The sequence below is a fragment of the Augochlora pura genome, chromosome 11 (assembly GCF_028453695.1).
Source record: "Augochlora pura isolate Apur16 chromosome 11, APUR_v2.2.1, whole genome shotgun sequence".
In the NCBI taxonomy this organism is placed as follows: Eukaryota; Metazoa; Arthropoda; class Insecta; order Hymenoptera; family Halictidae; genus Augochlora; species Augochlora pura.
In genome coordinates, this window is record NC_135782.1 from 9,169,109 (window position 1) to 9,196,695 (window position 27,587).

At 34.6% G+C, this 27,587-nt stretch overlaps 3 protein-coding genes across 6 annotated transcripts in view; 2 read left to right on the forward strand and 1 right to left on the reverse strand.

Moving 5' to 3' along the window:
- The window catches only part of Lim3 (Lim3 homeobox protein), a 63,825-nt gene extending 54,310 nt beyond the window's left edge, over positions 1-9,515 (forward strand). For both annotated transcript variants that reach the window (XM_078194121.1, XM_078194122.1), the window contains 5 exons: positions 1,868-2,067; positions 2,540-2,732; positions 5,099-5,262; positions 7,680-7,898; positions 8,927-9,515. In XM_078194121.1, the coding sequence (XP_078050247.1) occupies positions 1,868-2,067; positions 2,540-2,732; positions 5,099-5,262; positions 7,680-7,898; positions 8,927-9,108 (958 nt within the window). In that variant the 3' untranslated portion in view covers positions 9,109-9,515. The remainder of the gene's footprint in view (positions 1-1,867; positions 2,068-2,539; positions 2,733-5,098; positions 5,263-7,679; positions 7,899-8,926) is intronic.
- A 3,921-nt stretch (positions 9,516-13,436) lies between these two features.
- On the reverse strand, positions 13,437-21,221 carry LOC144476928 (lamin Dm0). Of its 2 annotated transcripts, XM_078194256.1 has the most exons (9): positions 20,606-21,221; positions 17,774-18,086; positions 17,379-17,671; positions 17,100-17,294; positions 16,765-16,993; positions 16,435-16,656; positions 16,246-16,350; positions 15,815-15,873; positions 13,437-15,185 (listed from the first exon to the last, which is right to left on the reverse strand). In XM_078194256.1, the coding sequence occupies exons 1-8, from the start codon at positions 21,013-21,015 to the stop codon at positions 15,850-15,852; spliced, it is 1,791 nt and encodes a 596-aa protein (XP_078050382.1). In that variant the 5' UTR covers positions 21,016-21,221; the 3' UTR covers positions 13,437-15,185; positions 15,815-15,849. The 2 variants fall into 2 exon arrangements, with proteins under 2 accessions (XP_078050382.1, XP_078050381.1); XM_078194255.1 differs by lacking the exon at positions 15,815-15,873.
- A 1,434-nt stretch (positions 21,222-22,655) lies between these two features.
- LOC144477362 (uncharacterized) lies at positions 22,656-27,265 on the forward strand. 2 transcript variants are annotated; one of them, XM_078195075.1, is made up of 8 exons: positions 22,656-24,348; positions 24,426-24,516; positions 24,593-25,620; positions 25,689-25,902; positions 25,985-26,146; positions 26,221-26,512; positions 26,579-26,861; positions 26,940-27,265. In XM_078195075.1, exons 1-8 carry the CDS (start codon positions 22,936-22,938, stop codon positions 27,003-27,005), a joined length of 3,549 nt encoding a protein of 1,182 aa, XP_078051201.1. In that variant the 5' UTR covers positions 22,656-22,935; the 3' UTR covers positions 27,006-27,265. The 2 variants fall into 2 exon arrangements, with proteins under 2 accessions (XP_078051201.1, XP_078051202.1); XM_078195076.1 differs by having other exon boundaries at positions 26,579-26,790.
- Positions 27,266-27,587: the final 322 nt, after the last annotated feature.

Here is a 27,587-nt window from a genome sequence, read left to right on the forward strand (position 1 = left end):
TCTCGTCGATATTCTGACGATCTTATCACCGAACAGCTTTTTAATCACTGCTCGATTAGGAAGCATTGTGTTTCGATAAATATGCATGCATGGTCACTTGTATTTGAATTCTTATGTAAAATGTTTTATACATAATTGACCAAATAAGGATTATAATTTGTACAGTGTCTGTACATTTTAAAGTACATATTACAATAATTATTATAAAAAATAATAAGTATTATATTACAGTTAATGTTTGCTTCTTTAAAGACAAGTACGACCAGTTTGAATAATAAAATATTGATATTTTTAATACAAACACAATTAATTTGGATAAACGATTAACAACATTATATATCGATAAAGTTCATGCATCGTGCTAAATTAGTTACAAAAATAGCAGTTTAATAATATAATGATAAAAGGTCCATAAAAGCACGCGACAAGCGCATTTAGTTAGATCTCTATCACGAACTCTATAGCTCGATGTAGATACACGTGGAGTGCAAAAGATATTAGAAGGCGAATGAAGGTATTACGTAACGCCGCCGACAAGTTCGAAGTATTCTTTTTCTACAAATACTATCTAGATGGATAGCGAAAAGATGTAAACGCTTATCAGCGATCGCTCGCGGACAAATGCAGTCCGGGCAACCGGAACGCAGCATTGTTCTCCCGTGGATAATGAAAAAGGTGAAACTCAGGCAAAAGTTAGATCAAACGTGCATGCATGTGTACCTACCATTGATATTGATTGTGTCAGAAGAGCGTGCCTTTTCTCATCCACCCACACCTCCGCAACCGCGAGACGCCATTTTTCTTCTTCCGTTAGCCGAATCGAAGGAACTCGCTTCCCTTCCCCTTTGTCTCGTTCTTCTCCGAGTGCTCGCCCTTTCCTTGGGGTAGAAATCTTCTTGTGGAGGGAGGGCAGAACAACCACCTTCACGACACGTTCCGAGACTCGAAAAGTTCGCTACATTTTCGTTAGTTCGACATATCAATCGTTTATCAGCAGTTGCATCGAACGCGATGGACATTCGACGAATCGTTGATTTCGTTTGACACTTCTTAGAACTGCAAACACTGATACCTCTTTACAAAACGGCAGGAAAAACAGAATACACTTTCGAGCGCGAAAGAAACTAAGCAAGCAAATACCTTTAGAGGACGAATGTAATACGGGGATTTTAGCAATATTAAATGACGTTATTGTTATATGATTTGTTTCTTTTTTAACGACTAGACTGCGGGTTTTTATGCAAAATTAAAATTCTCGAAATTGTATACATGGGACGTTAGCCGAATGAACATGTTTCTTCCTTTTTATAATTTTAACAGATTGTACTGAATAGAAAAATATTCACAAATTCTTCTTATGTCCTCATTTACAATTATGCTTTTCAACTTGCACATGTTCGCTACAACAGCATTGAGAAATGAAGATAAATCTTGAATCTAACTGTTGTTTTATTTAATGAATGACTTGGAACTGTCTTTTTAATTTACCAACTCTGTAATCGAAATATTAATAACAAATTCATTGTTTTATCGTGAGAAAATTATGGAACACTTCTCTAATACCCTCATATTACTCTCGTAATTCTAGTGCACGAATGACTACTTGAAACGGCGCTAAATATTTTCTAGAGAAAGAAACTGTCGCATATAAATCCAAGATCGTTTCGTCTTGATCTGTAAGTACTGATGAAAGTAGCAGAATGTTTTCCGTTTTCCACGTTGGAAATCGTGCGACCACATCGTGTCGGACCATTCGTTATTTAATGATTTCCTCTTCTCAGAACAGTGTCACCATAGAACGGCGACACTCTGCTGTTACTAATGCGCGAACGTAATGTGAAAATGTTGTATGTTGTTGGTGTGGCAGGCTTTTCGGGACGAAATGCGCGGGCTGCGGCCAAGGATTGGCACCGTCGCAAGTTGTACGAAGGGCACAGGAGTCGGTCTACCACCTGACTTGCTTCTCGTGTGCCCTTTGCGCCCGGCAACTGGACACAGGCGATCAATATTACCTTATGGAGGACAGGAAGCTCGTATGCAAGCCTGATTATGAAGCAAAGGCGAAAGGTAAATTGGAACATTCAATAATAACAACATCAGATTACGGCTCCGAGCGTAGATAACGAGTATTTATGCATTTACATATGCGTGCAAATCACGCGGGGAAAAACAATCTATCGCTTCTTGATCGGGGAACACGATAGCTTATCGTTCTCTAGACGGCTTTATCTTAACGACGATTACGTTTTTGCTCATCCGTCGGAGAGATTGTTCGTACCGCGTGTAATTTTATTATAATACATTCGATGTCGTATTTGAGCAGTCGCAATTATTCTAAAACAAAATCATCCAAGAGAATGCGCTACGAAAGCTCGAAGCGATAGAAAAATGTAACCGAATTGTCTGAATGCTTAATTGTGCGAACGATAAACTTTTAATACGGCCCGGGAGAGTTTACGTAAGAGATTTCGTTGTGCGAAAATATTCGATGGTTGGATGAGTGTGCTGGTTGTAACGTGTTCGCGTTCTGGTGTTTCAGAACTGGCTGATGGGGGCAGTATAGATGGCGACCAACCGAACAAAAGGCCGAGGACAACCATCACCGCGAAACAACTGGAGACTCTTAAATTAGCATACAACACCAGCCCGAAACCAGCGAGACACGTACGAGAACAACTCTCTGCGGACACTGGACTTGACATGCGTGTGGTTCAAGTTTGGTTCCAAAACAGGTACGATCGGTTCATGCAAAACCAATAAAATTCGATGCCACAGTTTTGTCGTCGTTTCGTGCATATTATCGATATGCACTTTTATTATATCAGAACCCAAATGAAATATAAAGAGATCGGTAGATGCTACAGTAATAAATAAATATAGTTATAGTAATTTTTTCGATCAGAGTACACAGCTAATAACTCAAGAAAATATCAAATATATTTTTTACATTTATTATTCATATATTATTAATATTCGCTATTACATCAGATTTAAGCGGGTGCCTTGAAAGATTCGTCTTCTTTTCATGATTGCGTCTTTTGTGGTCTTTTCGTAGCTTAGAGAAAGGTTCTCAATTATCTCTACGTTCCTGCTACCTTCGAATCATGATATCCACGTAAATCGATAAGAGGGGAAACCCCGCGTGTGAAAACGATTACTGTCTAGTAGCTAAGAACATTGCTGAATCAAGGGCTTTCCCGTGTTAACTTTTAAACAGCATTGAAATTCTGACAAAGTGCGGTTCAGTGAACATCGTTCAGTGAATTGAGATATCGGGGTACCACATACCAAGGATACCATAGAAAAGTAGATTCAACATTGGGTCTGCGAAGCCGTTCGCAGCAACTGTCTCATCACCGGATCCCAAATAAACGTAATTTCGTATCTAACATACCTCTATGTATAATTCGAACAATTTTTTGGAATACTCTACTTATAAAATAGCGTTATTTACTTTGCATAATGCCTGGTCTTTAAAATAAGACAATGTTTACTCTTGTTGAAAATGTAGCATTCAAACGATCGATCTGTATAATAAGCGAAATGTTGCACATTTCACATAGTCACCATTTTGCAATGTTCGATCTATAAAAATAATCTGAAGTTTCTGTATTTCACGATAAGATGATAAGAAACGATTTTTAAGTTCTTCCTTTCGAAGGTTAAATTCTGGAGTTCAGTGTTCAAAATTGTTGGAAATATTTTAGGATATTTTAAGGTATTTTAGGATATTTTAAGGTATTTTAGGATATTTTAAGATATTTTAAGGTATTTTACAGTAGAGTATTGTATTTGTCACATATTATTAACAACGACGAGAAGTTTCAATTCGTAATACGTGAAAATTATGCGTCGAACCATCGAAAATGTGTTGGATAGCTTAATTTCTACTCTAAGGAACTTGCAAAATCGACGTTTACGCTTACATGAATATTGTATCAAACGAATGAAAAAATAGACGATGATTAACGGTGTGTCGTTTTGTAACAAAAAGAATTGAAAAGTTCCTTTTGAACGTTAACCTTTTTGTGGAGCAATATAAGATATTTCATAATACCCGCGGCTTTGAACAGCTTTTATCGTTTATCTTATTGATCCAAGACTTCTGGCATTTTTTCAAAGCCCATATTCTTCGTACTTCTCTAGACAAAGTAGCATTAGTAATCGCATCATTGTAGCAAACGCCGTTAGAAAAATCGCTGTATCAGTATCGCGCGTATATCTACACACAATCAGTAACAAGTGCGTGTCTCTACTGGTAATCTCGTGGCTCGTCTATGTGACAGTAGATTTTGAAAATCATTGATGACGTTATCGCTAACGTTTATTTCTGTCATCGATAGGCATCGATAAAACATGTACGAAGACGATAAAAATACACACGTGCTGCAAATTTTTTGTGTCAAAACACTTAAATACTTTCATGACAATTCGCAGCACGACCGAAACCACTTAGAAATATATCAAGATAAAACTTTTATTTCATTCTAGATTCCTGCAAATCATCGAGTATACAAAAATTCTAAAAATAAAAGAGAAACTGTTTGCAAAAACTGTCCAGCTGTGTTTCTGTGGAAATTGATTTTTCAAAGGCAGCGAGATATTGTTTTCAACTCAAAGATTCATGTTCTTGCTTACGGAGTTCCTTTCATTCATCAATCATGTCCATACGTATCGCGTTTACTATATTCTCACCATCAGTATAATATTGTTTATTAAAATTCTCAATTACTCTGACGAACACGCTTACTACAAATCTAACAGTTCGACTGTTTCGATCAAACTGAAAATATTTTTAATTCCAGTTCCCATCGAGTTAATCGTATCTTTAATTTTGCGTGCACCGATTAAACTAATTTCACGCATTCGTAATCTTGACGTAGCATTGACGAGAATACATGGCTATAATTTGAGTTTATAGAATAGGGAAACATATTACTTTGGTCGTATTGAAAAATATGAAGGAAAAGAAGAAGCTCCGAAGTGGCTCTTGTTGTTTGTGACACGATGTCGCATTGTTGAAACAATGTATTCGGTCTTATATTTGTCGAGACGATGTGATTAAAAATGTCATTAATTGGCTGTGCCTCTTTTACAGGAGAGCGAAGGAAAAGAGACTGAACAAAGACGCGCGCAACACGAGATTCTCCCATTTCTTCCGTGTGAAAGGTGCAGGTGCTGGTGGACATTCACCAAGGCATGATAAGCTGCTCGATAAAGACGAACTGAAAGTCGACCTTGATTCCACTTTTGGCCATCACGGTACGTCCTCTATTCACTTTACTCAATCTTTGCATCCGAACTGCGACGTGATGCAAGTTACAAGGATAACTGTGTTCTTCTTCTTCTTAAAAAAATTAAAAGTTAATTAACAACAAAAAATATATTCGAAAAAATAGCTTAGCATAATATCACGGATTAAGTAAAATGAAGGTTTATGTTTAACCAAGTGCATACAGAACTGTGATTATTACTGCGCGAGATAAAACGTTAGATCTTATTTATTATCAAGATTGATGCACATCCGGTGTCAACTATCACCCAACACGAACAAGCGATACGAAACGATAGTGTAACGACTGGTGTACTGATATTATACGCGAGCTCGACTGATTTACAAAATCATGTCTATGGAAAATCAAACTTTGCATAATAAAAATACATGCCACTAACTCAACTTATTTTTCTATATCATGTATAATCATTCTATATTATTTCACTATATTATTCCATCGAATCACTGTATTCAAAATAGTTTATTATTTAATATTCACTTAATGTTCAGGACTGTTTTATTAATTTTAACACGAAGAAAACACTTCTCGTATAGTTCGCAATGAAAGCCAGGGGACAGATATTTCAATGAGTTTTATGGAATAATTATGCTCGCTGAGCAAACTTAACTAATAACTTAGAATAATTGATTTATTTGGTTGGTCGATTCGACTCATTCTGATTTTCATATACATGTATGTATGTATGTACAATGTATGTACGATATGTACGTGGTTATTCCACTGAGATTAATTCAATTTGCTCGTCTGCGCATATAAATCTACGATCTGCGGAACTAGTATACCTATACCCGAGCAGTGTCCATAATGGTTCCGTATTCAAAAAATCGTTCTGCGTTGTCAGATGTAGCGCTGAAAAGCGACCAATAACGCGTTATTTGTACTTCCAATATCGCGAAATGTACGCAGCCTCCCCTCTGTATGCGCAAGCATTCCCTTCGATTCGTGAAACGAGAAAATGTGAAAAGCTTGGTAAAGGATCCTCGAATATTTTCACATGGCAAGCATTTTGTTATAAAGAAATACGTTTTTGCAGGGAACCGAGAGAATTTTGGTAACAATAAAGGAACTCTGTTATTCTATTAATATGCGTATTAAGCAGAAACGCATTTAAAGACTTTTCCAAATGCACCGTAGTGCACGAAGATAAAATTACCGAACAAACACCTTCTACTCCGAATTAGCTAAAGTCGAAGAGTTCGGATTCATTAATGACAAATGGATAAGGCACTTTTTGGATAGAAAATCATTTCGTTACTATTTTTATCGATCTTTTGTATTTTGAGCAAATAAATTTTATAGTCATCGTAGGAAAAGTTGAAATGTCAAACGAGGATTTACACCATAATTTTTTATGCGAGAATTAAGCGTTTAAAAGGTATTTGTCGACTCATTCGGCAGAGATAATATTTAATTGAAAAACAAATTAAAATTGTGAAAGATGTCCTTCGACCCCTTTGGTAAAAGTAGTGTTAAACTAAAATTGTGAAAGCTGTGTTTCAACAGGCTTGGCAAAAACACCATTACTTTCGATGGTAAATAAAAGAGAAGGGTATAGTAGCTGAAGGTAATGCTTTCCTTCTCTTTCGGTGGCAGTTTAATGCTGGTTACATCTAAGCTTTCGTGTGCTCGAGCGTTTAGCAGAGGGGAAGACGATCTCGTCAATTATTCAAGAGTTCGTGGAGGCTAACTGCCAGTTCACTATGTCCGAGATTTCAGGAAGATTGCGGGCCATCCACGAATTTATGCGTATCGTTAACCATACGCGCTGTAAGGCCTTGCAAACTTCCACAGTTGTTGAAATTTTAAAGCCGTTCATTACCGAGAATGCCTCTGTCTATCAACAAATGCTCATTACCGAAATTAAAACACTTCTAATCAGTTCGTTTCTAATTTGATTTGTCGCATCACTTATTAACGATTCAGAAGAATTCGCTTTCCGCAGAAAGAAATTTTAAACGCATTGCAGTACGATAGGTTTGTTAAATAAATTATAAATATTACTGCGTAAGGTGTATATCGAAATATCAAAGTATGCGGTTATTAATTAAAATGAAAATTTTTATCCAAATTTACTGATTGTTATGAAAGATTTTTCTCTGATTTTGTTTAATTTTACATCCATTCTTTGCTTGAAATTAAAATCAAAGTATTAAAAAGTACTTGATTTTGATTTACATAATTCGATTGTGGATCCTGATTATTCGTAGCAAATTTCTAGAACAGGTAAAATGCAAAGTTTCATTCAATGAAAAATGAAATTCTAGACAATTCAACCTTTCTAAGCAGAAGTAGAAAATTGTATTCGTATGTGCAGTCTATTTGCAATATAAAGGGAAGTTGTGGAGGTGATGATAAATTAATCGAATGGAAATTTTCGTTTAGATTTGAGTAACGACAGTTACGGAACAGTGGTGAACATGGGATTGGATGGTGAAGGCGCAAGTCCAGGTGGAGGTGGAATTGGAGCAGGTGGCGGTCCTCCACGCGGATATATAGGTGCAACGACACCTCCTTACATCTCAACAACGTCCAGATCACCGTCCTTACCGCCTCAGTTTCCATATCCGCCGGATGCTGGCTTCTCCGTCTATACTACCCTCAGTAAGTGAATATTATCTGTTAATAATGCTGATAAAATCGAAAAATTTGTAGTAAATTATTAATATAATTCGAAAGGAAGATGTGGATGATCGGAGATAAATGTCCCCAAACACAGCACGCATAGATTTCCTTGGCAACAAATACGTAATTCGAGAGAGAATAAGTACAACTTTCAAGATTTAAGCTGAATTCTTTCTCATTGAACGACTTCTTTTCATAAAACGATAATAGTTCGAATACCGCGAGATCGTCTAAAATCAGGAATCCAGTCTATTGTTTCATACTGATAATGAATCAGTGTGCTGAACATTACTTCGATCAGAATTAGTACCAGACGTGGGCACATTTTATTTGACAGAAAAATAGAATGCAGCTACTTAAGATTATTTATTTCAGACCGTTATTCGAATATAAAAATAATATCGATCCATTAGAGATAAAACGATGTCAAATAATACGCTATCTCGTTATTTCTATATTTAAAATTGGACAAAAGACGTGGTGATGGAAATAGTGACGTACGAAAAGTTTTTCTTTTAAAAAATCTTTACAAAACAATTTATTGGAAGCGTTTCCCGCCTCGAAAATATGTAGTATCCACAGATTAATAATTAACAAAAGAATCTCATTGTATGAAATCTTCACGATAATTTGTTTAAAACAAAAAGACGTAAACCAGTCCAAGAAGTATGAAATAAAATAACATGTTATTTGAAATAATTCTTCAAATAACGTCATTTCAGGATGGTTCGCAAGCATAGAAATAACTATGGAATAAAATAACACGTTGTCGTCGCTTCGAATATGCCCAGGACCGATTCTAATAAACGCGTGTTTCGCATCTCTTCTTTACTTGAAATAGCAAGAAAATGTTCGAATAGAACTCGCCGCGACTAATCTCGGGCGCAATATGCAGCGAAACCATATCGTTTGAATGAGATATCGCTTGCATCCCTCCGCAGCCAATCTTCCGTAGGATACCTTTTCGAACGACAAAGGACCATTCTATTCGACGATATATCTTCCAGGTGGTGCAGGCAGCATGGTACCAGGACCGGCGTCCGATTTGAGCAACGAATCAAGCGGGGGCGGCGGTGGCGGCGGAGGCGGCGGCGGAGGTGGTTACCCAGACTTTCCACCTTCGCCCGATTCATGGCTCGGCGAACCACCACCCCCGCACGCTCACCACCATTCCCACTACGCCACATAACCCGGCAGACGTGCGCGTCGCCAAATACCGTTCGGAAGAACGGATCGGCACAAAGCGTTCACCTGACATCCCCTTCGACGAGGCAGGACTCCGTTGAAAGATTACCGAGAGTCCTCCATCAGACAAGCCGCGTCCTCCTTCGTCGGATCTACGACGCTAAATCCTTGAGCCTCGAGAGGATCCTCGATGTTCCCGTTGAACCTGCAGCGGATCTCCGAGCCGGGGAATCGATCGAGGCCCGTCGATCGGGGACCGACTCGAGCCGAGGGAGTGATTTTACACATTTCCATCGTACTTTGCACCGTCCCGGCCGGTTTCCCGTCATCGAAATGATGCCACTTTGTCGCTGTCGTCTAACGTTAGGCTACGTATCCATCGCTAACAACGAACAAAATTCTCCTGATGCTGCTTCCTTCGTATCAATGATATTAGAAAAAAAAAAAAAGAGAAACCGGAAATTCACTGATCCGGCGAAGCCTGAAGCTATAAATGTTCTGATCGTCGACTGAACGACGCAGAGAAAATTAGAGTAAGTTCCTCGATTGGTGAAGCAACAAGCAAGGATCAACAGGAAATCGTGCTTCGATGTTCGTTCGGAGGACACGTAGCTTCACGTCTCTGTCGCGCGTGCGCTGCGAATTTGATAGTACGATTAATCTAAATATATTTATGTACAAGTTCCTCGTTTCCCGGTACTATGAAATTTAATCGTCGATTAAAGAAACCTAGAGGGTAGTTTAGGCGTGCCGCCAGTCGGAGACCCGTCGCTGCCGGATGCGCTCTCCAACGCGTTGCCGAACCGGCGAACCGGCGAACGATCGTCTGCTTTTCGAAGATATACCTTTGGCCTTGATCGACGCCATCGAGATACTTGGAAGAGACAGTGTTCCGTCGAGGGCCAACCTTTGATTTTCTCAGTGAATTCCGTCGAACCGGTCGCGTGGAATTGCGACTATGCTTCGGATGGGATCGTCGCCATCGTGGACATCGATGTGATCATGTCACGTGTCTGTGGTATAACGCGTGCTTACGCGACGTTCAAGTTTCGGGTGTCGTTTATTGTAAATAGTTCAGATTAGATTCTATCGTACTCTAATAAGAAGGAAGTAATCGAGGTGGATCGAGGGAGGATGGAGGGAGGATCGGCGTACAGTGATCTTCGCACGAGCGACGCCGTCCGCAAAACAAGAAAACTCAACAGAAAAATTTCAGAACCCTGAACCACCAATCATTTTTCCAAACCAACCCGTCGGACAATTCGGTGGAATGGTTCTTTCGTGGTTTCTTCGTCGACAAGTTCCTTTTGCAACGCTGTACAGAAAGATCGATATCGGATTCGATTGCGATATTCGTTTACTTTCGTCGGATTTTCCGATACAAAAGATCGGAAATGAAATTCTTTCGCATCGGTTTTTCATCTTAAACGCTTCAGAGAACCGTAAGTCAAGATGCGGTCTCTAATTATAATCAAACGACGGTCTGGTGTCAGTCCTGAGAACAGTGTTGCATTTTATTGTAAAATAGTTTCTTATCGGTGGGCTGCTCCGACCCGTTACTGGTTCGTCCAAAAGTAAATTCTCTTTTCGAGGTTTATTAGATCGTCGCCCAATTTTGCTAAAGCGATCAAATTACGCTGAATGAACATGGTGGACAGAGATTTTATTCGTAGAAACTTTTTATCCGATCAGATGATTTCATGTTTGACGGGATTTGCATTTCTTCTTATCTTCTTTCTTGTTAAATGGGATTAGTCGATCGATCGATGGAACTTCGAACGAATGTTCGATTGCACGATGAACAATTTACGGAGAACAACGTGAATTCGATATTCTTCGGGTTCTGTACATAACTGCGAGAACGTAATTTCATTTTGGTGTATTTTCAAAATGGTTCACGATTCAGTTCCCTCCGGTTTTACGGAAACAGTTGTCTGACTATGTTTTTGTCTCAAAGGCATTAACAATCTTTGTATTATCAATGTCATAACGATGTCAATTGTACCCTCGTCTCGACGAATGTATGCGCAACCTGTATAATTTGTATATGTATATAATAATAAGCGCGGAATACAGTACATGCGAAAGCACGATTAGATTTATATTGAACCGATAATCAAAAGCGGCGGTATCGATCGATCGATTGCGATCTCCGACGGCTAAAACTTTTGTGTATTCACCTGTAACGATGTGAGGCTCGCTTCGAACGTTTGTACATACAGATCGCCCAACTAATTCTTGCCGCTTGACGCTGTGACTGCTGCGAGTGGTGTATAGCCTAACGACAGGAACCATTTGAACACCTATACACATCACAAAGTTGTTAACACTACCGAACTATTTTTAAAGACAAAAATTGTATCGCCTCGTATTATTCGGAAGAGTACCTATCCCCCCCGATAGCGCGCGTTACGCGACACAAATGAGGACCGAGGTCAAAGAGCGGATATCGCTGTAGAATTGTACATATTATACGTCGCGTCGTCCCTAATTCGTTTTAACCGCGAGAATTCGATTATTTAAGAAGCGGAGTAAGAGACGAGAATAGATATTAATTTCGTCGGGTAGGAGAATTGAATGTTGTACAGTTACGAGGACCGAATGCGCGCTTCTCACACCGGATTTCGTAAACAGAAAAGAAACGTAAGAAAGGAAAAAGATTCGCGTGACCGGCGCAGTTCATAACTTCATCGACACGAGTTACTACGGATCTTTATATTATTATCTAGTCATCGAGTGATAATAAAAATTCTATCATAATCTATAACGTACTGTACGTTATTTTTCTTGAATTTTCTTTATCCGTCACCCGTTTCATTTAGTTTGAGCCTAGAAAGACACGCAAGCATCAACTCTTAATTGGTATAATGATTTTCAGAAAAATAAATGGTATACGGGGATCATGAATCATAACTCAGGATTAGATCCCGAATAAAAAGTGCAGAGAAATTTATTTCCATATGGACATTTGATGGGTATTTTATTCTTATCTAGTATATCAAATAAAAATGCGAAAATTAATCATTTGCTTCGAAACGAAATAGAAATACAATGGTGGGATCACTCATTCATCAGACGTTGGTTTTATTAAATTTTGAATTAACAATTTTGTTTATTTAATACAGTGGTTGTATACACACGATGCATCTGTATTTTCTCAAGTATGTTTTCTCGTGTATTTCAAATTTCTAGAAAAATATACAATCGTGATTTTTGTCTAACTAAATCTCTCCTACATGGACAATACAAAGTCGTCGAAAAACATTAATTGCCGCAAAATTAAAACATAAAAAACCAAACTAAAGGCACAGAATCATTTAAGAGATTTCATTGTATCAATATTATACAAAAACAGATAACACTTAAAAATTTAAATAATTACTGTTTGAAGTCTAATCAATTGTTATGTTAATTAATTCTCTTTTGTGATGTTATCTGTTTTTTTTTTATACGATATCGATACAGTAGATTCTCGTGAACAGTTCTATGTACTTTCTTTATGTTTTTATGGCCTAATTTTTCCCGTAAATAGTGTTTTTCAACCGTGTGAACTCTTGTACTCATGGTGCACACATAGGCGACAGTAGTGCCCCTTGTGGAGAAAAACTAAAGCTCTGTTCAGGGTCTGTACAGCGCCAATTAGTGTAGTGACAAAACGATCAAACTGCTAGCCAAAATCGATAGTCGATAATTTGACTAATAGTTTAAACATTTTGTCACTAAACTAATTGGCGCTGTATGAACCTCGAATTGAACTTCCGTGGTTTTCCAGAAGAGGCGCTACTATCGTCCTAATCTGCATAATTTAGAGTAGTGCAGCAAGTGATCATTTAAAACATTAATTGTAATAAAATTATGACATAATAAAATAAATTAAGAGCGTAGAACTGTTCACTGAAATTTACAGAGTCGCTATCATACAACAAAACAAATGAGTACAGTGCGAATAATTATATTGCTTTCTAAAATTTGACTAATTGTTCACTGCTTTTCAGTTTTGGCAACAGGTTTGCTTTTTTTGGTTAATTATTGTTTGATCTAATTATGTTATTTAGATTATAAGATTTAATTTGAATATTTACCGTGGACGGACATTTCTTCAAAAATTGTTAGATGAACCAATACCTAAAATATATTTTTAATCTCAAAGTGTTTCTAATTATCTTGTACAAAGATTCTATAAGTCAGGTGGTCGTTGTTATATTTACATATGGGTTTTTAAAAAGTATCACGTTTATGAAGTAAATCTGCCCTCTCAAAAGAATCTATGTGTACAATATTGATAATTTATGTACAATGCTTAAATTGATAGCAAACAAAGTAATACAAAAATTGTGTGGTTAATTAGAGATTTTTATTATTAGTATAAATGGTATAAAGTCGAATACAATTAACAAAATCATGTTCCGGATGACAGAGCAGATACATTTGAATGCAACATAATTTCTTTCTCTTTCTGAATTATATTAATTTATGACAAACTCAAGAGAGACATCCATACAGTTATCAGATATTTTCTTAATCATGAATCTGCTTGGATATTATACAGACACCACACTCCAATTACATCCGGATTTTGTACTTAAAAATAAATACTATCACCTACAAGACAAAGGACCTCTTTACTTCTTTTTTTTATACATTTGAAAGGCACGATAACGACTAGGTAGAAGTAAATGATACGCCAAAAACATTTCGGTCTTGTTAAGAAAGATTCCACAAGCTACTTATTTAACAAAATAGTAGTAACTTCGTTAGTAACTGACAACTCAAGTTTTGTACGATGTGCAAGTATATAAATGCAATAAATCGTTTCAATCACCGTGAAACATTTCGTTAAGTTTGATTCAAACATTATATATTACAGAATAGTTGTCTTGTTGCGTTGTACATATATCTAAATTACAGTAATACCCCAAACTTGTATACAGACATTCTATTTCGTTAATTCTACGAATCTAACAATTGATATATACGAAACAAGTGCATAGTAGGAACTTTCTGTATTCCTTAATCGTTGTCAAAGCTTTTCAAACCATAAAAAAAAGTTTCCTAGTGTAAATGATATTTATGGTATCCACGCAAAGTGAATTGAATTGTTTTGCAATAGTATGCGACACATTAAAAAAAATTCTCGAACATATAACGTGTAAATAAGTTTACATATAAAATCATTTTATAACTATCGCAGTTTTTACCGGTGCAAAATCATATTACTTAACTAAATTACATCATATCTAACTTAGTTTATGCTGCATGTTCAAAATACATTAAATATTTGTATGGTATGTAGAACACACTGTACTGAATGAAAAAAACCTTAATAAACATAGGTCGAAAGATCAACTGTTTCTGAACTCTTTGTATTATTTACTGAATTGATAATGATCCAGGAGAGTAAAAGGGATTAGGTGGAGCTGGCAACTGATTTCCCTTGTCCCACGTGTTGTTTAGTTTGTGGATGGAGGCTATTCTTTTTCAGCTCCCAATAGGAGTGAGTCAATCATAATTGTAGAAAACAAAAATACTTATATCTCAAAAACAGTTGACATTTCAACCTGTGTTTGCTAAGGCTTTTTTAGTTAGTTCTGTGTGTTCTATGTATCATATAAATAATGAATGCTCTCTTTCGAACACCCTATATATCCTCATCGGAAGGATTCTGTAATCTCCTCCCTCTTTCTTCTCGCAATAAACCGTACATTTATAAGGCAAGCCGTTGGAAACGTAAAAGAACTGCAAACCGTACAAAAACCACTGAATTCGTGTACAAGTTTAGAGGTATTATTGCGTGAAGTACTAATGGTGTCGTGAATTTCTCTTTTTTCATCTCTTCTTTATTTTCTTAAGCAAAATATATATCAATCGAGATATTTCTCGTATGCATTTCTTATATGTGTGTATGTATCGACAAAACTGGAGACTCACTTATTCGAAATTGAATCTCATAAAATGTCTTCATGTACCTTTCAAGCATTTTTAAACGTGCTGTTATTATTCTTAAGATTATGTTTATCTTAAGATTACTTTTGTGGACATTTTTTACATAAGGCTACAAAATTCATCTCCCTGTGGATCAGCCTGGAACAGAAAAAAGAATCATATTTCAGTATAACGAATTAAATTCATCTTATTGATTAACCCAGGCAGCATTACTTGGACTACATACAAGTATTACTTCGTATTCATTAGTTACAACATTTTTATAGCACAGATTAATGAATGTTAATCGATTTCGTTTGATCTGCTGAAGAAAATTAAATCGTACGTGTTCATTTGTGCATGCCCATAAAGATGCAAATATATACACCATAATATGTTGACGCATGTATCTAATGATTTTTATAATATCAGCTATTAATGAATGATCAATAGAATTCAGCGTCTAAACCTATCTTTAATGTGACTGGTTAGCAATGTACCATAAAATACCACTGATGTCACGTTACACGTGATACCAATGATAATATTTCAATATCGAAAGATTTATTTATTGATTATATACCTAAAAGACAATGTGGTTAACTAATGAAATATTCACATTTTACATTATCTTGATACACTCATGATGTTTTAGTGAAGCGTGAGCATGAAAATAAATTGCTGTGAGAAAGAAAAAAAACGAAGCCAAATAATTCTTTGTACTTATAGAGCGAATACATTAATCATCGGCACCTATTTTAACGATTGATAAGTTGAAAACAACTTACATAAATCGACCCATCAGTACCGTTCGGTCGCTCACTTAATTTGGGTAGAGATATCTTCTCTATGGAATAAGAAGACTGCGTTGATAACACATAACCCGAATTTATCATATAATTATTTCTCATATATTTAACAATAAATCTAATAAGACATAATCACAAAACTTTCAAAAACAAAATTAATATGTTAAATTCTTACTAATACTCTACAAAATTAGAATATTATATAGCCACATTGTCTTCATTAATTGAACTCATAAAAAACCGAGGAGACCACTAGCAGCTTTTAAGTTAGCTTTCACTCTATATGTTTGTGATTAATTATGAAACTTGTAAAACAAAAAATATTGATTCTAAAGAATTCAGCATTTTAATACACTTCAACTATGATTAAACTGAATTACATATGCACCAAAATCAAATTATATATGTACCTCTTGATGGTGAAGTTCCTCAGAAGTTCTGAACCCTATATTTTCCCTATGCCGAGACGAAGTAGTAGCCAATTGCTGTCTTTTGCACTCTGATGTTGCCATTTCCTGTTTACAAATAAATGAATTATTAACATTTGTTATAACCATTACATCCATAATCACAAACTGATCATATTCGTTATTACTTACTTCGCCTTCATTATTGAGAAGTGTTGTTGTCATAGTATCTGCTGTAAACCACTTTTGACTCTTCATAACAATATTTGAAGGTGGTTCGTGGGAAGCGCCAGTATCTGCTGACCATACCATTACTGTTGCCCCTGGTTCCATTTTCGCAGTACGATGGAACTTAAATACTGTTTCCAATGAACCAGCTTTACGAATAATTTGCCACCCGCTAAGACCTATTTCCTACAGAAAACAGTTGACAATTTATACAATTAGTATTATTGGGAACAATAATCATTTTACAACTCTTACTTTCACAATTATAAATGGTATGTTTTACATTGATCTTACTTTATTGCCTTTGTTAGTAAGTTTCACAAAACGTCCTTGAGAATCAGCTTGTGTAATTTCTACATCCCCTCTGGTTGTTACATTTGTGCTGTAATCAGTACTACTGCGCTCTTCGCTTTCTTCTAACAAAGTACGTTTTCGTTTTCCTCCTCTTAGTGGTACATGCCTTGAAGGTGTACTCCTACCACTTGGTGCAACTGAACTAGATTGCACAGGATGTATATTTAATCTGCAAAATTCAATTAAATCTATTAACTGTATAAGTCTAGAATTTAAAACATTAACTATTATGTACGTATTATTGATATTGTATTTATAAAATTATGTTATAATACCTCGCTTCCTCAGACTCTAGCAGTTTGCGATATGCGGCAATTTCCAAGTCGAGAGCTACTTTAATATCCATAAGATCCTGATATTCCTGTAGTTGTTGAGACATTTCATTACGTATGCGTGTTAATTCTGCCTCCAAGGATGCCAAACTTTCCGCATGTTGTGTCCTCTCATTTTCGCGCAAAGTTTCTAAATCCCTGTATACGATATTATTATATGACAATTATAAATTGATACAATGTATTAAAATGAAGTTATAACATGTATTATATAAATAATACCTGATGCGAGCATTAAGAGCGGTATTAGTGGCTTCAAGTTCATTAATTTTTTGATTCAGTCCTTCAATCTTCGTTCTTGTCTGTCTCAACTCCTCAACAGCTAAAGTAGCAGCTCCACTGTTGCGCAAGGCATGAGCTGATAAATTTTTAAATTTATTTTCATACAGTAATTCAATTTCTTCCCTATTAACTTTCATCTGTCCCTCATATTGATCTCGCAATTCTTGCAAAGATTGTTGAAATTTAGCTTCATATTGTTCAGCAAGACGGCCATCTATTTCTGAGATTTCAATCTGAAATATTTCAAAAGTTAGATGAATCACAAATTGAAAAGATTATAATATTTACAGACTAAAAGAATTATTAAACTATATATAATTCAAATAAATACAAACCTGTCGTTTTGATCTTGTTTCTGTTAATTCTTGTTGATATATTTGATCTTTAAAACTGATGTCTTCCTTTAAACTCTGAATATTATTTTCCAGAACAATACGCTGTAAAGTTTCTTCGCTTAGACTTTTACGTGCATCTTCTAATAATGCTTTTAATTTCTCAACTTCTTCATCTAATTCTTTTTCTCTTTCAGTCAGTTTTTTACGATCTGCTTGAGAATGACTGTACTGTGATTGCAAATCACTGTAACGTGATTCATACAACATTAAATTTCTTTCTGCAACTTGTAAATCCCCAATCTTTTTGTCTAATCTGAAAGAAAAAATTAAATGTTTAAAGAAATTATTAATAAACATGAATTAAAGTTATTATATTACAATTTAATATACGTATACAATAATATAAAAATAGTATAACAATTATATATCATATACACACACATTAAATTTTAAAATGTTAATAACTATTAATAATAATAATATATTAATAATAATAAAATATAATGAATATTAATATCCATTTAAAATTTTTGATTGTAATTAATGTAGTAAAATATATTAACAAAACAAATATTATTAAACATACATGCATACTTATGTATGCCATATACTATGTTATCTTTATATGCTATAGTTTTAAATTCTTCATTAATGTCAATCATTTATACGTAGCGATTGTACGATTTACATCGTAAGCAATAAAATTGCGAAAGGTATGAATACTCGAACAAAATTTCGATCATTCATGAGATTCCGGCAGTCACGAAGAAGAGGTAAGCTGGCGTGTTTCTATTTCAGGCAACGACCCACATCGAGAATTTTTTCCGTCGTACTGTCTTGGTTCGTCTTAATATTCTGTTACCCTAAAATCTGAAACCTATCAACATTATCTGCTCATATTATTTATCGTTAAGCGAAACATTTACGTAACAATAACGATACATATAAAAATCAGTCAAACATATATAAGATATAGGTACTTTACATGATATTAATATTCGCATAAATAAAAAGGCAATTCTTTTTAATGAACGTAAATTTTAAATATGTTGAAACGTTTTTTAAAAAATTGTCTCGTTTGCGTTTCACGCAAGGACGTACGAGTTCTGAAGTCATCGCTATTCCTTTTATGAGGAATGCCTTTTTTTACAACTGCTACAGATGCAAGGTTGACATTATACGTTCGCTTCGCGCGTCGATATCTACGAGATAACTAAATTATTATTCTAAAATAATTTCGAATTATCGTAAGTCCAAAGGAGAATTGAAGAAGATGATAAAAGAAACTACAAATTTTTTTCGATTTTCTGGTGATAGATGTAAAAATTGTAATGAAGCGTTGGTTGCATGAAACAAAAACGTTAATATGGCAGGGGGTATTCGTTGACAGAAGACAGAACCCCTAGCAGCGTCAACCAAGATGGCCGCATACATTTAACCCGGATGTAGCCGTTAGTCGAGTATGTTTGTTTTAACAGAATGTTGTGTTCTAAATATCAATCACAATATAATGGAAAAGGTAGCTCGAATCGAATACATTATAATCAATACACATACAGTTACATATGTTAAAAAACATTCTGTACATAGTCGTATTCTTGTCCTTCGCTTCATTGATCGTAGGAAATAATATTTCCCGTTTGTTTCAGGATTCTACTCGTATTTTTATCGATTGCTCAACGCTCTCCGAAAGGAGGTCAATGTTTTCAGTCGAGGTTATACACGCGGTTGAGATGACATCACCGTCGCATAGTATACGTGACGCAATCGGTTGTGGCAACGTCACGTTTCAACTTAGGCACACCCAAATATTCAAAAATTTCACATTTTTATAGCCTTTTATGGAACGTTTACTAGTTCATGCATATTTTTGAATTATAACTAGGTGATGATTACGATTCAAGTTCTTTTAGCAACTTATACATTTTCCTTGTCAACACGACGAAAAACATTCATAAAACTGTACGTAAGCTGTATATGTAGCGTATTACGACTTGAAAACTCTTATCATTTCGCATTTACGGTTTGAACATACTGTGGCTGCAATATCAGTACGCTTGTCTCGATAACGCGACATGTGCCGCGATCCTTTGAATGAGCATGTGTACGTTGCATTGATATGGTGGAGAGAGAATGTTTTTTTACGATTAGCATACTTTGAAAGTTTATCCAACTACTCTTTACATATAATTATCGAAATATTCAATTCAAAATAATTAAAATGATATGGTTAACAATTAAAATTTAACAAATTCGTATGCATTATTTAATTCCTTATGTTTGATTTTGAGAAACTAGGCAACTAGAATAACTACAAAATATATCGATAAAATCAAATTTACAGAATTATGTTTTGTGATTAAAATCTGTTACTTTTAAGTTTCTTTTATGACATCAAACTAATGCTACTACAAAATAATCAAGATGCCTTATTAAATATTCATGTAGATATTTGTGTTACTAATGTAATCGTTTTTTATAAGAACAGAAAATGGTAGATGAATTCGTAATATGTAAATATTTTGATTTTAATGCAATACCAACAGACTTAGATGCACAAGTACAGAATGTAATTTTAAATGCCATACATAATAACCTATTGAAACAAATTTTAGAACTCTTTAGGAAAATCTACTAATACAAAGTGTGTTCAAAGCATGGGTTACTATACACACTACGTCGTGACAACCGTATCATATTCTAGCAATACAAACTCAAATACTTAACTAAAGAGAAAGTCTTTTTACAGATTTTACCAAATTCAAATACATCGAACAATACATTTATGATGCAAATGAATTTAACAGAATCACGGAATAGGAGGGAACTTACTTATTTTTTAGTTCGTCGTTGGTATCCCACAATCGTCTGGTATCAATCTCGAGTTTTGCTCGTTCTCTCGCAGTGTCATCCAATAATTTCTTTGCTTCGGTCAATTCATGCTCATACATCACCTTAATGTTGGTTACTTCCCGGGTGATAGTCTCCTTGGTAGTCTCAACTTCCCGCGACAATCTGGAATTCTCAGATTCCAAATGCCGCACTTTATCAATGTAACAGGCCAACCGGTCATTTAGATTCTGTAAATCTTGCTTTTCTTGAAGGCGGGAGTAACGGGTCGGGCTTAAAGGACTACCCGGCCTCTGACCGATCGGCGTTGACGTAAATTGTGGCGACTGCACGTTGGCACTCGACGAGCTCGCCGTGCTCGCCGCGCTCTTCTTTCCTGATTTCGTTGACATTTTCTCACGTTGTTCGATTTCCTTTATTGCACAACCACTAATTTCCGCACTATCGAGTCATCAACTTGGTGCACGATAACACCGTGTCCGTGAAAGACGCTTAAAGCGATTTAAAGAAACTACCCAAGCCCAATCTTCTTGCCTCAGTCAACGGAAGAACTGTTTAGCGGTGACGCCAACGTTAACGAAGCAACCTCCTTACGTATGTATGCATGTACATCCTTATATTGCGTTAGGAAACATAAGAGAGCGCTCTGATAGGTCGCGTTTGAGTACACACGCGTGCCATTGACCAATTGCTTGCCCTTTTCTTCGAACCGAGTACCAATGGGAAATGGTTTATCAGTTGTAAAACTCAGCGGTGTCCAAAGTTACCTCCCGACTCCCAGGAGACAAACGATGTCTCTATCCCCACCACCATACTGCCCGGTACGACGGTGGCGGTTCGTAACGGTCCAACAATTGAATGAAGAGAATGGAGAGGTGAACATTAACACTAATCTTCATTTACAGTTCATAATACAATTATTGCAGAAATGTTGTAAATTATACTGCTGCATAAAAGGAGATGTTCAATGCCAAATGTCAGTGTTATTTTTCTATACTTCCATGATAACAGAAATGATCTGAAATTTGAACTATTTTTTTAAGAAGAAATTCAACAAGAAATATATTTTATAAATGTAAAGTGGAAGTCATTAATAAAGTTATCGGAAAATAACTTGTAAAATCATTTGGAAGACATTAGTCGGTATACAGACCGTGGTCCGCACTTAACTCGCTTTCGTAATTTCGCGCGCTTCTTTTTACCATGAACGTATTACGGTTACGGAGAAATTTGCTATTTATCGTATTTTTGCCTGATTTGGCAAAAAGCCGCTTCAAAGAATACCACATCCCTGTAAAATTTACTTTTCCCAGAAATTCTGCCGCAAGGAAATAATTTCCAAGGAAACAAATTTTCAAGAGACAGTCGAAAATTTATATATTTGTCACAACTAACAGCTTCTAGAAATTGTAACACGAATACAAATGATAATTTCGTTCAGTTTATTCATAATAAGAATGGCATGAAATAATTTTGTGTGTAAAATTAATTAACAAAATATAATTGGGCAAGAATACATTATTTATGAACAATTGTATTTTGCTATTAGGTTTCACCGATGCCTTTTGATTAACATATACATTTTTCTATCTGAAATTTTATATATGTAATACATTATTCCAGTTAAAACCGGTTATACGTTTACATATATTCTATTCTTTATGTAGCTCGGCATTTTATATAAAACATAATTATAATAATTAGTTGTTTATTATTATATAAATATTTGTTACAATATATATGTATATATGTATGTATATGGACATGTATTAATACCTAAGTTTCGGCAAGACTCTCCGGCTGCAGCACGCTCTGTTAACAAGAATAGGAGTAGAAATTGCTTTACTCTGATTGGTTGATGTTTCAATACTAAGATGGGATTCATTGTGGATTGGATGCGCAGTAAAATGATGGGGATACAAAAAATACAAGGAAGAAAATTGTGGAGAAGTTAAGGTATGATGATTAAAATGACCAGTAGGGGGCAGTAGAATAGTAATTTTTTAAATGTCTATAGCAGCAACCGTAGACGTTAGTGACTAATGTTGCGAGTACGTAAATATTGTAGAAAATAAGTAATTCCTATTTAGTCTGACTACATATAACAAACAAATGCTGTTCCTCAGTAAGAACAAGTTGATTTGTGGTTTCTTCTTCAAAAAGAGCTAGTGTGAAAAGATCTGTGATAATATTGTTTGCAAATACCTCTACAGAATAATATTATGATATTCTATTACATTTTTACGTTGTAATATTTAATTTATTTAAGAAAGTTTTAGTACTGTTACAAAAATTAAATATAAGAAATACCAATGCATAAAAAACTAACCACGTGCGATCTTATAGATTTAAATAGTCCTGATAGAAAGGGCTTTAAAAGTTGTAGACTTGCGTCGCCTTTGATACCGGTTCCTAAAGATGCGGCTGATAATAATTGTAATAGTCATGTTAACAAAACAAGTTCTCTAGTGACTGCAAAACGTGATAGTTTAGAGAATAATCCTTTTGATATGGTTCTGCATAAAACAACAGAGTATATACAAAAAAAGGATGACCCATTTGAGGTGGTTTTAGAAAAGGCACTTAAATCAAAATATAAAAAAAATGCTTCATCCAAGGCATGTTCTATTGACTTTAGTGATGATTATATCTTAAAACGGAAAAAGAAATCTCAGAAATTAAAAATGAATAGGACACTGGATGAATCTTGGATTAACGAAGAACCAAGTCCAAAAAATATACCTGACAATAAAATGTCTAATGTAGGTAGAACATTTGAGTTGAATAACCTTGACATACAAACTGATCATTTAAAACCTACAGATACATTTGCTGATATATCAGTTTCAAAGAGTAAACATATTTTGCCTACTATACAAATTCAAGATGCTGATTTGTCCATTTTAAATCAGTCCACAATGAATGATACATTGTTTGAAATACAAAGTGATATATGTAATAGCAATCAAGATAATATTTTAATGAATTTAAAAGATGATGTATGTACTTTTGGCCATATTCCATCTGCTAGTACATTATTGCCAAAATTACGACGTTCTTTTTCACAAGGAGAGTACATGTTGCCACAAAGATCACAACGTACAGATCGAATATCATTAACAGAATCTGTCCAAACTGGATATGAAAACAAAAGTAGCACATTATCTTCATCAGATTTCTTAAATGAAGGTTTTTTGAAAAGTGGTAGTATTGGAAGTTCTATATTTACAAGTATGTCGAGCATTTCTTCCATAACTCAATTGAATTCTCCTTCCATAATTAATACATCACTAATGCTGTCAAATGGTACCTTGAATAGAACATTTTTGGAAAGCTGTTCATCTGACAAATCAAATATAACAAAAATAAATTCTTCTGAGGAAGTTAAATCGACATCACTACCTACAAATGATTTAATAAAACCAGTAGCAAATATTTCAAACAAGACAAGAGCTTCTATATCTGATTTAACAGATCGACTAAATAAACTAAAATTAAAAGCTTCAGAATATCATTTGCCTGAAGTTATTACAGACAAAGAGACTGATACTATTTCTAGTCTCCCTAATGACATCAGGGAATCTGTAACTATGATGGAGAATAATGAAGTATGTGATACAAATAACAAGTTAATAGATGTCGATCTATTTTCACCAGAATCAAATTGCAGTTCAAACCAATGCAAAAATTCTATTTCAGATACATCATTGGACTCTGTGTTTCTTGTAAGTTTTCTCCTATGCTCAAAAATTGAACAAAATTATAATTATTTTGAACGTGGTTTAATATTCTGAATTTATAGGATGAGAACAAGGTTAATAAATCAATACTTCATGAAGCAAAAGTTCTTGCTAGAACTTTTGAAGAGATGGCTTTAAAGACAAATTCAAGCTGTAAGTTTACTTTATTACAGTAAGTAGAAATTGCAGATAATAATTGAGAATCTGTAATTCTTACTTTTATGTTTAGCAAGCACAGATGACTTGATTACCAACAATCCGTTATGGTCATCCGAGTTAGTTCCAGCATTTGATGATGAAGTTGATAATTTAATTGAATTACCTACATCTCCAAATATAGATAATAAAAATTCGACCCATGAGAAAGTTGCACCCTCTAAAGATAGCGTTTTACATGGAAACACGAATGACAAACCTATTGCCAATGAACCGAGAGAAAATATGAAAGATTTAGAAAAAGAACTAATTGATCCGATATCTACTGAGAAACGTGTCACAGCAGCAACACTTTTGTCGAATCTTAAAGAATTAATTACTACAGAAAATAATACTGAAGCAAATGAATTATTGAAAAATTTGGAAAAAGCTTTGGGAATTAATTGGGAAAGTAATACTGAGTTATTAAGTACTTACCTCAATTTAACTAATAATTTAGCAAAAAGTCCACAAAAGTCAAATAACGATTTAGAAATAAAAAATGTAACAGAAACTAATATTGAACATAGTATAGAAAATAATGTTACTGGTGATTTGTCAGAAAATATTAAAGAATTAGGTACAAATATAAATAGTAACAATTCAAGCCTTGATAAATTTTCAATTAATAGTCAAAAATGTTTGAAAGGAATCGATAATGAATTAAGTGACAAATCAAGAAATGACAAGGGAATAATAAAAACTGAAAATAAGAATGAATATTTTAATGTCCAAAATACAAATACTGAAAGTACTACAAGCAGGATGGAAAGCAATAATTCTGTAAATGAAAATGTGATAATGGATCTTCTTACAAATATAGGAAAATTGATAATTGGACAGTCTCAAGAAAATGCGACTGTTAATTTCCTTAAGAAATTTGGAGATGTTCTACATTTGGTTTCTGGTAATGGCAATATAAATGAAAATATAATAACAGATGACAATGACGTAGAAATTGTACAAATATCAAAAGGATCTAAATTGAAGTATGAAAATAAAGCGAATTCTTCCGTTTTGTCTAAATCTGCTAATAGATCGAGTATACAGTTGGAATCAAAGGTACATATTTTATCATGAAAAAGAAATAACAAACGTAATTCGACTAAACCTTTTATTTAATTTCATAGAAGCAGTCAACTGAAAAACTTTCACCAAAAAGGAGCACGTCGGTATCTCAAATTCTGCCAATTAAAACTATACCAAGTCCACTATTGTGCCAGAGGAAAAGTACAAATCAACTAAAAAACGTTGCAAAACGATTTTCCAGTGATCCTGGTTTTATTAATTTAATGACGAATCAAAAAGTTACCACAAACAATAATAAATTTAAAGCGGTGCAGGGTAATAAATATGAAGCAATTTACGAGATAAATGTAACGTAGTCATAATATAAAATTAATGAATTATTTATGATTATTTTTAGACACAGAAATAAAATCGGTTGCATCTACAAATCTTCAGAAAGAAAAAACTACAGTGGTTGGAACGGTTAAAAGTAAGTTGAAAAAGAAAGTTGGTGGAGATGTCATAAACAAAAAAGGGCCAATGAAAGCTATTATTCCCATAGGAAACATGCAAAAAAGAGGTATGTCGGTAATAGTAATGATTTTTTAAAAGGAACTTTATTAGATTTTTTAAAATGAGTTTTTTGTTCCGTAGAATCTTTCAATCAAAAAATAAATTCCATCACTAATACCACTCCTCCCAAAGCTCATAAAATAATTAGTAGTACACCTAATCCTACGGTTACGAGAAGCTTGGTAAAAAAACCTACACGACCTTTGAGACCTGTAGCTTCTTCGACGCCGGATGCGCAAGATTCAAAAACGCGAAGAATTCCGTCCAATACAAATAACAATACAAATAAGCGCAACAGTACATGTGATATTTCGCCTGTAACTACACGGCTCAATGCTAGTATGACTAGTGGTGTTAATAGTAGTCCAAGAAGGTACATCTAATTTGTTCGCATATATTTTTTTTCATAAAAGTTATAATGATAATTTATTTATTTAAGGATTGGTAAGATACCATCACCAAAAAGGACAACTCCAAAACGCCGTTCAGTGGATTATTCCATACCAAGATCTCAGACACCACCCGTTAATAAAAAATTAAATGCTTCACTCAATGTTAATCATTACGAGCGATTGAACGAATCACCACAGCATTCATCGTATAAAGCATCATTTTCGCAAAAGAATTCACCGATATCCTTAAGAAGGAATGGTAATAATACGCAACAAAGTCCTCTGAGAGATAATAACAAACTCGTACATAAAGTGAAGCCAGTAAATTTGGTATATAGTATATCTCATTGCAATAACAAAGCAGTTAAAGTAAATGTATTTAATTAATATAAATTTATTTCTCAACAGATCTCAAAAATTCGACGGCATAGTGTTGGTAATAATACGATGGATAAAGAAAACGATTATATTTAAATTCTGGAGAAAGTGATTTCATTATTAACGATAGTTATGTAATTGTATTTTTAACGTGAGCATTTTCTACTTTTATAACTTTTGTACTTATGTATTATTTTACAATAAAAAATTTGTTTCAAGTATGAAATTACTATTAATAACTTTTTAATACGCTACTGTGAAGAGACTTATATTACTTCTTTTACATTATGTTATAGAATAGATATAACATATTAATTTATTAGACCACTGATGATGATCATGTGTATCAATTTTCTCGTTAAACAGTCAAGAATTTTGTCAAGCACTATCGGGAAACATAAACTTATATATTAAAAATGAGAGCGTTTTTTAAACAATCGATACGAAAGAACAGGTATTTAAACATACCACGTACCGCACGTAATTTAAGAATTGCTTGCGATCTGTTGCGTCAGATCCGTCTATCTGAAAACAGGCTCAAAAGGGAGCTACCGCTACTCGGCCGGGAACGAGGACATCAGCGCTCGAGAATGGCCGATACGTCACGGTCGTTTCTGGAAACACAGAAACAGTGACGTATCACGCATAAATCATTGACAAATTTTCTTTATGTTTTTC

What these genes read in the sequence shown, in the direction of transcription:
- LOC144476928 (XM_078194255.1), bottom strand. Translation starts at nt 21,015, where the DNA reads ATGTCAACGAAATCAGGAAAGAAGAGCGCGGCGAGCACGGCGAGCTCG. An exon ending in AAACAAGATCAAAACGACAG is followed by an intron (nt 17,672 to 17,773) that starts GTTTGTATTTAT and finishes GAAATATTTCAG; the next exon opens with ATTGAAATCTCAGAAATAGA. An exon ending in TTCTCAATAATGAAGGCGAA is followed by an intron (nt 16,351 to 16,434) that starts GTAAGTAATAAC and finishes ATTTGTAAACAG; the next exon opens with GAAATGGCAACATCAGAGTG.
- LOC144477362 (XM_078195075.1), top strand. Translation starts at nt 22,936, where the DNA reads ATGCATAAAAAACTAACCACGTGCGATCTTATAGATTTAAATAGTCCT. An exon ending in CATTGGACTCTGTGTTTCTT is followed by an intron (nt 24,349 to 24,425) that starts GTAAGTTTTCTC and finishes CTGAATTTATAG; the next exon opens with GATGAGAACAAGGTTAATAA. An exon ending in GTATACAGTTGGAATCAAAG is followed by an intron (nt 25,621 to 25,688) that starts GTACATATTTTA and finishes TTAATTTCATAG; the next exon opens with AAGCAGTCAACTGAAAAACT.